Genomic DNA, 11,032 nt, shown 5'->3' with positions numbered 1-11,032 from the left:
TCCAACACCACAGAACAAAGTGAGATGTACATACCTTCTTATCACTATCAGAAAGAGTCAACATGACTGAAATGTTTACTGATTAGGTGGCCTTAAATCATAGAAAATATAAATCCTTTAGTCACAAAACACCCATGATAAGTAATAAATTCAAATGTTAACAAGGACATTGAAGTTTTTCTCATGCTTTTTTTCTTACGTAATTTCAAGTAACTACAAAACCTAATGTAGTACAGTAAGTTCTACATTAGAGGTATTCAGTGTTCTATGGGGCAGAGAGGGGGCCCTCAGAGCAAACCGAGTAAACTGGATTAATGGGTATTGGAAAGAGTCCACAGCCATTGTTAGCTGCCTGTAGGTGCACACGCACTGTGATCGCTGCAGAGGTGGTCAGGCTGTGTTGAAGGTCCATGTGGTGAGAGCAGCAAGAGAGCTACAGAAACATGGGTCACATACACCGGCTTACACAGGAACAACAAGATAAACGAACCACCGAGTGGGGACTTGAACTTGTTTAATGATGAATGAAATCTGCTTTGAAAGTGATAATTTTTCATTACTTTATTAAATGCCATATTCATGTTAAAGGCTTTAACCGTCCATAATCACCATGATACAATATGTGTGTGTATATAAAAATACTCATTGAACATGCTTTAAGAGTTATAATTGTGTTTTGAAACATGCGAATGTAATATGATTTGATACAAAAAACCAACTAATCAGAAGCACACACAGAAAACCACACTGATATGTTTTAATAAGAACCCATTGTAGATTCTGGGATGATTGTTGCATGCATGTCCCTAGTCATATTTGATTTCTCCTTCAGCTGTGATTGGAGTAATGTGTGTTCCACAACACCGATTCTAATGTCCATCTGAACAGTTTCCTGCTTCAGCTTTGTTAAGCTCTGTTTAATCTTTACCAAAGGAGCTGCAGAATGAAAATAACATGGAATAAAAATATTTATTTGGAGTAGCATCATATTACAGAGTTGTAACACTTCCCCCACTTGGTCTTAAGCCAAAAATAGGGTTAAGAACAGCCAACAACTTACTGACATTCACACCATTTTGCTGTGGCATTTTAACCACCTGAGATCTACAAGATGGGAAATGATACAGGATTTGAAGTACTGAGGCTGAACTTCCTGTCTTTTCTATGGAAAGAGTTGCTAAACAGGTGGTTTAGGGATGTCTTCAATTTTTTTATGAATTGGTGCATATGTCTGAAGGGAAAGCGATACAGCGGAAGAAAAAGAAAAGAAAGAATTATCTTTGAGATATAACGGCTTCATTCAACCATAGTGCAAAACCCCTATGTATCCCCTTTTGAAAGATGGCTCAGTATATCCTATGTAATAAAGAGCTAATATGCTAATTAGACCAAACAGCAAAACAACTGTCCAGATGACCTTCTGGACGAAGCTGGGGCTGCGAGGGCCAAGGCAGCCGCAGCTGCGAGGGCTGAGCCCCTTGCATGAATTTCATGCATTGGGCATCTAGTACCATTAGAAAATCTTTCTAGAGTCTAGAAGGGCCTTAGGCAATCACTACTGGGCCAGGTCAAAATAACTAGCTCATGATGGAGGATGATTACTGAAGGATTATTAATTTTTCTCTATTTGACCTCTGCCCAGTCAGGTCTACTGGGGAAGAGGAAAAAAAAACCAGAGGCCATCAGATCACTGCCCGTGTGTCATTGGGGCATACACTTAGTGCTCTTTTGTACATGAAATGGGATAATGAAGCTCATTTGATGAAAACAGACCAGAATATTTTTTTTAAATTGACACAACAAAGTGCATAAATATTTCCTACTTCATTTGAATAGAAAAAAAACCCTACATACAGTTAAAATGGCTCTTCTCAGCTGATTTACAAGGAAAACAGTATACTGACTATCATTTTGGCACCATGTCTCTCTCCCTAACACATTCATTTTAAAAAGCAGACTCCCTACTTATTACGACCATTTTCTCTTGCTCATGTTCTTCTTAAAATGAGTGTGTACTTACCACCATCAGTCATACTGCTACCCTTTTCTTCCATTTCTTGCTTTACCTTTTCTAGTTCTTCAGTAACCTTTCATTGAAAAAAAATTTTTCATGAGCAATGAATTTTAATAAACTTTCAAAAATTTTAAATGCTGCATTAAAAAGCTTAGAAATAATATACACATAAAGACTACAGAGATATTAGGAGTATTTTGGACATAATTTGAGTAAGAAAAAGTATGCAGCCATACAAAGCTTTTTATCTTCTGAGAGTGCTCCTAACGTTAAGTTCACGAAATGACTTCCTCATTAACTTTCTCAGGTGGTAATATGACAGAATAATAAAAACTAAACTTTTGTCTCAAACCTTATAGTTATCTCATAGCATCTACTCTGCCAGTCTCTAATAATCAGTTATTAATTAAAATAGTATAAACATTCTAAAAAGATTTTGAATTTCTAAAGGTCTACAAGATATCTTTCTTAACATTACAGTTTTATAAGAGAATATGCCACCTTTATCTCTATAGCACACTAAAAATAATGTGTATACCATATGGCTATGTATAAAAATATTCTATCTGCTCTATCCAAACCATGAACTCCAAGAGGCATACCCTGCTATCATATTGGTTCTTATCTGTACTCCACATAATACTCAAAATTATACAACTATTATTAAAAAACATCCAAAATAGCATCGATATAGGTAGGAAATACCATCTTGAAAAAAATGAAAATTTTTTATATAATCTAGAACTAAGCATAATTATTGTGACTTAGTGGGCTTTATTTTTTATCATACCAGTGAGTAAAAACTTCCTTGGGAAGAAGGTATTCATCCAAGTAAAGCAAATTAATTTTTTCCAGTACCTGAAATGTTACAACTGAGGATAACTATCCACTCTGAAAGAATTGAATGACTCCCTGGACTCCCTTCAAGTGTTAATTTACTCAACCTCAGTGAGCACTTCATTTCTATATAATATTTAATTTGCCTAGAAGCTCCACAGGATTAAAGTATAAATATTTTCAAAGTTATATTTTTTATATTTTAAAATAACCATTTACTCCTCAAATAATGTCTATAAAAGAAGCTTAACTGTATTATATAGAAAAGTTTGTGAAAATTATACTTGATTGTAATAAAAGATAATCCTGGATTTTAGTCCCACATTGGCTACTGACCTTATTAAAGGTATTTTTTTTCTCTCTCAGCTCTTCAGTGAAAAAATGGGAATAGATATTAGGTTTTACTTCTCTTTCAAGATGATGAAAATAAATACACTATATATTTTTTTTTTCCAGGAGTTCTCAGAAGGCAAGGGTTCCACACCACTCCCAATTTGTAGAGAGAGAAATACTCAGTATCACATACACATTATCAATAATCACTAAAAACAAATCTTGGATCTAAAGACTAATATTAAAAGCTGTTATAGATATTTAAGCCAATGCTCTACCTACTCTTCTATATATCAATTATAATCATTATGTTTAAGAAAGTTAAGGAAGGTTATAAATTTGCTAATATTATCAGCAGGTTTTATGTTCAATTTAATAGAACTTCAGGCAGTTTATGGAAACAAGTAGAATATACATACATAATTGATTCATTGATTTAAAAAACTAGAAATTTTCTCCTAAAGAAAAAATTCAAAGCCACAGAAACAATTATTGAAACAACGCAGTGTAGCAGTATTAAAGCATCAGGGCTCTGAACAGCTGGCTCAGGTGATAGAGGAGGAGTCTGCAAGAGCACACAGCATGTACCTCAGACAGCAGTCTGGTCCTCTCAGTCACTCCGCCATTTCCTTGCTGGTATCGCTCCCTTGCCTGAGAGAGAAAACATTTTGTTTAATGACAAATTCACCACAGAAACAGAGTACTTAAATATGACCTCTGTGTGTGTGCTATTTCTGCATACCATTTTGTGACAACCCCTCCACTCATTTGTGAACACATTTGTGGAAGTGACATTTAACTGTAGTTATTTTATGTCCTTAATAGGCACCATGTATTTAAATAAAGCACTATAAAATGATGAACTACTTTAACCTTCACATACTGTCTGTGTAACTGGCACGGGCATGGTTCACAATAAAAACTGTCCTCGGCCATTAGTTTACAGTTTAGGAGAGAGGCCCTTGGTCGATCTAATTTGCGTCCTATGCAGAGAAAACCAGTTTTACAAAAATCAATCATAATAGAGCATCAGGATCAGCAATTAATAAGGATTAACAAACAGTATGACAGTATGCAATATGTTTTTGGGAGCTAATTTAACAATCAATTATTTAATAGCAAAGTTTGAGAGATACATGGTGGCTTTAGTCATATTTTTACAGCATTTTAAAAGTAAAAATATCCATGAATAGATGTGCATGTGAAGAAATAATTAAACAAATAACAATAAAAAGGTAAAGATTACTTTCTGCTTGGTCTTTGAGAAATTCTGAAAGTACAGAAGTATGTTAAGTTTATTTCCATATTTTTCTCCCTTAACCTTGTCTGCTGAAAGAAAAAAAAAATGCCTTCAACTGACATTTGCAAGTCAGTTCTTACTATTCTTCTTCAACATCAGGAAGGAGGGGGCATAAATCTCAAAGGAAAGCCTTTATATCCCCACTTCTGGGACAATAACTGCTGTTTTCAAAGGCTGAAGGCTTCATTTTTTGGTTGAAATTCTAAAACTTTGAAAGGATTAAAAAATTTGCTCATTTCATTAATTAAACTGCTTGTCTTTGAACGTGTCTCACTCTCATATTGCTTATTACATGGTTGTAAGTCATTATGGCAAGAATGTCTTTTCCCTCTGACATATGTAAATGCATAGTATTCTTTATCCTCCCACTCATATGGTAAATTAACAGCAGATAGAAACAAAACTAGGTGTCCTGACCCTCTGTTCCTATTCTAAGTCATATTCCCCCAAATATATGCCTTCATTTATTTAAATCAAATGAAGAAATTCATTTAAAGACTTCTAGGAGATCATTTCTATCACATGTAATATGGAAATGACAAGTTTTATCACTGGGCTTCCTAAAGTGGGCAGAGAATCAGTATACAGTAAGTCCTCACTTAATGTTGTCCATCGATAGGTTCTTGAACACTATGGTCTTAACCAATTTTACCCTAAGCTAATTGATAGAAACAAGAGTTAACTTCTATGGCATAGTTCCATACATCAATTAGCCTATTGTGAAAATTGGTTTTGTTTACACATCATTTTGCTTAAAATTGCAGTTTCCAAGAAGCTGTCAACAATGTTAAGTATGGACATACTGCATTGATGTTTGCGAAATACATTTCACAATTTTCCAACGAAAAGTGCTGTGTCAAGCTTAAGGATTAGGGTCATTAATTGGAATAAATCCCTGGATATCATTCTTAAGTTACCTCACTCAGCTGAGCTTGAGCTGCACGATATTCTTGAACCAAGTGCTCAAGCTGACTATTGATGTACTTTTCTCGGCTGCCGATCTTCTCCAGAGTCCTTCCAATTTCATTATGGAGTTTGTCCAAAAATCCCTAGAAATTCCATGTGACTTTAGTAGATAAAAAAATTCACATATTTTTCAAAAAAAAGTTTAAAATGGATTAAATCTTCCTCAATCCATCCCACAAATCCTCAACCACTAAAGAAGACAGTTTGAAATTTTTAATAGCAAAAGTAGTCTGTAGTAAGAAATATAGTCAATTTTCAGGAAACTCCATACTGTCTGGCACCTGGCAGTGTTAGTCAATTCATTCATTTCTATGCATATCTAGAATAGATGTAAGGGGAATAACATGACTTTCTTCTAGCACAATTCAAACAAGGCTGGAATAGTCCAGTTGGAAGTAGATCATTAAACATAGCTCTAGTCTGAGACCCACAAATTCTCATTCAAATTTTGCTTCTTTGTGGTATACTCTAAAAGTCCTATTTCTGGCAGGGCAGTAAGCCTGGGGAAGCTGTGGATTCTAAGCCTGGTTGGCCTGGCACTCTGCTATTCCTTGGGATTCAGAGAGGAAAGAATGATGAAATGTTTCTCTATATACTAGAGGCCCAGTGAATGAAATTCATGCACTCAGTGGGGGTCCCTCAGCCTGGCCTGTGCCCTCTCACAGTCCAGGAGCCCTTGGGGGATGTATGACTGACGGTTGATGACCTAAGCCGTCAGTCATACTTCTTTAGCGCTGCCGCGGAGGTGGAAGAGGCTCCCGCCACAGTGACTGCGCTCGCCAGCCATGAGCCGGGCTTCTGGTTGAACGATGCTCCCCCTGTGGGAGCACACTGACCACCAGGGGACAGTTCCTGCATTGAGCATCTGCCCCCTGGTGGTCAGTGTGTGTCATAGCAACCAGTCATTCCACCATTCCGTCGATTTGCATATTAGCTTTTTATTACATAGGACTAGAGGCCCAGGGCACGAAATTCATGCACTCGGCGGTGGGGGTTGTCTCTCAGCCCGGCCTGTGCCCTCTCGCAGTCTGGGAGCCCTTCGTGGATGTCTGACTGATGGCTTAGGCCCACTCTCCACGGGAGAGGCTCCTGCCACCACCACTGCACTTGTCAGCAGTGAGCCTGGCTCAGGGCTTCTGGCTAAGCAGAGTTCCCCCTGTGGGAGCACACTGACCACCAGGGGACAGCTCCTGCATTGAGCGTCTGCCCCCTGGTGGTCAGTGCATGTCATAGCGACCAGTCATTCTGCTGTTCGGTCAATTTGCATATTAGCCTTTTATTATATAGGACTAGGGGCCCGGTGCACGAAATTCGTGCACTGGGTGTGTGCGTGCGTGTGTGTGTGTGTGTGTGTGTGTGTGTGTGTGTGTGGAGTGTCCCTCAGCCTAGCCTGCCCCCTCTCACATACTGGGAGCCCTCAGGCATTGACCCCCATCACCCTCCAATCGCAGGATCAGCCCCTTGCCCAGGCCTGATGCCTCTGACAGAGGTGTCAGGCCTGGGCAGGGGACCCTCATTTCCCCCCATAACTGGTTCTGCCCCCAGCCCAGGCCTGATGCCTCTGGCCCAGGTGTCAGGCCTGGGCAGGGGACCCCAAGACCCCTCCAATTGCTGGCTCTGCCCCTTGCCCAGGACTGATGCCTCGGCCAGAGGCGTAGACCCCCATCACCCTCTGATCGCCTGATCGGCCCCTTGCCCAGGCCTGACGCCTCCGCCAGAGGTGTCAGGCTTGGACAGGGGACCCCCATCTCCCCCCGATCACTGGCTCTGACCCCCGCCCAGGCCTGAGGCCTCTGGCCCAGGAATCATGCCTGGGCAGGCGACCCCCATCTCCCTCTGATCGCTGGCTCCGCCCCCCGCCCAAGCCTGATGCCTCTGACCCAGGCTTCAGGCCTGGGCAAGGGGACCATCATATCCCCCCAATCCCCGGCTCAGCCCCCCGCCCAGGCCTGATGCCTCGGCCAGAGGAGTTGACCCTCATCACCCTCCGATCACCAATCACCGGATCGGCCCCTTGACCAGGCCTGAGGCCTCCGGCAGAGGTGTTAGGCCTGGGCAGGGGATCCCCAGCCCCCCGCGGTTGCAGGCTCCGCCCCTGCCCAGGCCTAACACCTCTGGCCGAGGCATTAGGCTTGAGCAGGGGACTCCCAGCTCCCCGCGATCTCCCGCTCTGCCCCTGCCCAGGCGTAACACCTCTGGCCGAGGCGTTAGGCCTGGGCAGGGGACCCCCAGCTCCCCGCGGTTGCAGGCTCTGCCCTGCCCAGGCCTAACGCCTCTGGCCTAGGCGTCAGGCCCGGGCAGCGGGGACCCGCAATGGCAGCGGGGGGCGCCGCGATCGCATGGGCTCCGCCCCTGCCCCTGCAAGACGCCTCTGGCTGAGGCGTCCGGCTCAGGCAGCGGGGACCCGCAGCTGCAGCGGTCCCGCAATCGTGGGCTCCGCTTTAGGCCCAGGCAAGGGACCCCTAGCTCCCGGGACTGCCAGCTTCGACCGTGCCCAGCTCTCATCGCTGGCTCCATCCCTACTTCCTGCTATCACTGGCCAGGGCGGCAAAGGTGCCTGATTCTCCGATCATGGCTGGGGGGCAGGGCAAAGGCAGCCCCAGGGCCGCCTTTGCCCTGACCCCAGCTCTTAGCTCCCCCCTGGGTTTCCGATCACTGTCAGTGGCAGGGGGCTTCTTCCTGCTTTCCCTTTCGCCTCCCTGCATTGTGCCTACATATGCAAATTAGCTGCCATCTTTGTTGGCAGTTAACTGCCATCTTAGTTGGCAGTTAATTTGCATATAGCCCTGATTAGCCAATGAAAAGGGTAGCGCTGTACGCCAATTACCATTTTTCTCTTTTATTAGTGTAGATGGTCTGGTTGATTACCTCCCACCTACCCACGATCGGGGCTGGGGAGGGACGTGGGAGATTGGCCAGCCAGGGAGGGACCGTGGGAGGGCTCCAGGGCACGTCCGGCCGATCTCACTCAGTCCCAATTGGCTGGACCTCAGCAGCAAGCTAACCTATCGGTCAGAGTATCTGTCCCCTGACTGATAAATGTCAACACATGTCATAGCAACTGGCCTACTGGTCAACTGTCTGTCCCTTCAGCGCACATCATAGCGAGCGGTTGAGTGGCCTTAGCATATCATTGGCATATTATGCTTTGACTGGTTGATTGGCAAACCGATGACTGGACACTTTGCATATTAGGCATTTATTATATTAGGCTTTATATATATACTAGAGGCCCGGTGCACAAAAATTTGTGCACTGGGGGGGGGGCCTCAGCCCGGCCTGTGCCCTCTCACAGTCTGGGACCCCTCAGAGGATGACCACCTGCTGGCTTAGGCCCGCTCCCCAGGGGATTGGCCCAAGCTGGCAATCAGACATCCCTCTGGCAGCCCGGCAGCCCTCAGGGGATGTCCATTTGCCAGTGGTGAGCAGGCCTAAGCTGCAGTCTGACATCCTTAGTGCTGGTGAGGAGGCGAGAGAGGCTCCCACCACCACCGCTGTACTGGCAGCCATCAGCCTGGCTTGTGGCGGAGCAGAGCTCCCCCATGTGGAAGCGCACTGACCACCAGAGGGCAGCTCCTGCATTGAGCGTCTTGCCCCTGGTGGTCAGTGTGTGTCATAGTGACCAGTCATTCCCAGTCCTTCTGCTGTTAGGGTCAATTTGCATATTACCCTTTTATTATATAGGATAGAGGCCTGGTGCACGGGAGGGGGCCGGCTGGTTTGCCCTGAAGGGTGTCCCGGATCAGGGTGGGGGTCCCACTGGGGTGCCTGGCCAGCCTGGGTAGGGGCTGATGGCTGTTTGCAGGCTAGCCACACCCCCTTTAGTGTGGAGGGTCCCCTCTGGGGTGCCTGGCCAGTCTGGGTGAGGGGCTGAGGGCGGTTTTCAGGCTGGCCAAACCCTCCAGCGACAGAAGCTCCCAACCTCTCCTTTTTTTCTTTTTCTTTTTCTTCTGGGATTTATTTACCTTCTATAATTGAAACTTTGTTGCCTTCAGTGGAGCTCAGAGCCCCATGGCAGGCGGGAAGCTTGGCTTCCTGCTCGCTCCAGCTCCGTGGCTGCCGGTGCCATCTTGGTTGGGTTAATTTGCATATAGTCGCTCTGATAGGCTGGTGGGCATGGCTTAAGGCATAGCGAAGTTATGGTCAATTTGCATGTTTGTCTTTTATTTATATATATATATATATATATTGGAGGTCCAATGCACAAAATTTGTGCAAGGGCCTTGGCCCCTGACACTGCAGTGGCCGCCTCTGCCTCGGCCCCTGTCTGTTGCCGGCCGCCGTGGCCAGGGACCTCTGCTGCCTCTGCCTCGGCCCCCGCTCGCCGCGGCTTTGTCTGGAAGGAAGAATGTCCAGGAAGGAAGGATGTCCAGTATAATTAGCATATTATGCTTTTATTATTATATATATAGACAGATATAGATATATTAACTATATATCTAATATATGTAATATAATATATATACCACTTTTATATAAAGTTACCTTTCTTGAGTTGGTTTAAGTGTTTAGGGCTGTGGAAATTAATATGATACATTCAAATCAGTAAGCTCCTAAAGGGCAAAATTTGTGTCTTTTTTCTTTCATGTTCTTCCTTAATAGGTGTTCCACAGAAGAGTCAACATATATTCACATACCTTGGTCTCCTTTAGAGCAGATTCAATTCCACTTTTGTGCTGGTGCATTTGGTCAACATGGATTCTCCAATCCTATAGGCATAAGAGCATATAGGAACAAATGAAAAACATTTCTTTCTTTTGTCTACTTTTTTTGAAGTTGTATACTTTATTTTAAATACTTTGGTTGCTGCCTTATTTCAGGTGGGAGTCCTATATATAGATTGCAATCAGATTATAAAGAAATACATATAGAACACTGTAGAATAAAAGGTTCTAAATAAGTATAAATTATTTTATGTGTTCACAGAGTGATGTCTGACAATTTGAATGTAAATTATTCCTGCACTGTTGGTGGTTAATATTTATGACTATCCATCAAAATGAAAAAGGAATCTAATTACTAGAAAAGAAATACTTGTTTAAGCAGTAACAATTATGTTTGCTAGAAGCAATGCTGGAATCAAGACTCATATATCTAATATTAGCTTGTCCCTTGGAAATAAAATGGGGCCCTCTTTTTCAGTAAGACTTTGGAGTCTGTCTTAAGAAAGAAAGTCTATAATGATTTAGAGTTCATATATTTTTGAGATATTTTGTACTACTACTAGACTGACTGAATTAGTGTGCATATTTGAAACATACTCCAAAATCTTAATTTCCTACAAGGTATCTTTAAAATTTTTGGTTTACCTTACCACAGGTAGTAATTTTAAGACTTGAGAAATACCCACTATAAGAGAACAAATATTATACTAAGGTCAAGTGATGGAACCAAGATACTCCTCTATCACCTATACCCACTCCACTTTGCTATCTACAGTATTTTTTGAAGAGAAAAGTATTTTGTGACTAGTCCCATTCTGATTTCTTAACTTTGAAATATGGGAAAGTGATTATAGGGTAAAAAATCCTTGGGCACATTACACATACCAGTTATAAAATTATAGGAAAGCTGCAAAGAAC

General features: G+C 42.9%; 1 protein-coding gene across 2 annotated transcripts in view; it reads right to left on the bottom strand.

Annotated features, from left to right (window-relative positions):
* Positions 1–497: 497 nt before the first annotated feature.
* Positions 498–11,032, bottom strand: part of IFT57 (intraflagellar transport 57) — a 71,922-nt gene continuing 61,387 nt past the window's right edge. The window contains exons 7-11 of one of the 2 annotated variants that reach the window (XM_059687901.1): positions 10,088–10,159; positions 5,402–5,533; positions 3,773–3,835; positions 2,021–2,087; positions 498–936 (exon numbers count right to left, since the gene is read on the bottom strand). In XM_059687901.1, the coding sequence (XP_059543884.1) occupies positions 758–936; positions 2,021–2,087; positions 3,773–3,835; positions 5,402–5,533; positions 10,088–10,159 (513 nt within the window). In that variant the 3' untranslated portion in view covers positions 498–757. Of the gene's footprint in view, positions 937–1,052; positions 1,232–2,020; positions 2,088–3,772; positions 3,836–5,401; positions 5,534–10,087; positions 10,160–11,032 lie in introns of those variants that run through there. The other variant, XM_059687902.1, reaches the window with a different exon arrangement.

This window comes from Myotis daubentonii, chromosome 3 (assembly GCF_963259705.1).
Source record: "Myotis daubentonii chromosome 3, mMyoDau2.1, whole genome shotgun sequence".
Lineage (NCBI taxonomy): Eukaryota > Metazoa > Chordata > Mammalia > Chiroptera > Vespertilionidae > Myotis > Myotis daubentonii.
The sequence above is the reverse complement of the archived record's forward strand: the minus strand, read 5'-3'. Positions and strand labels throughout refer to the sequence as shown.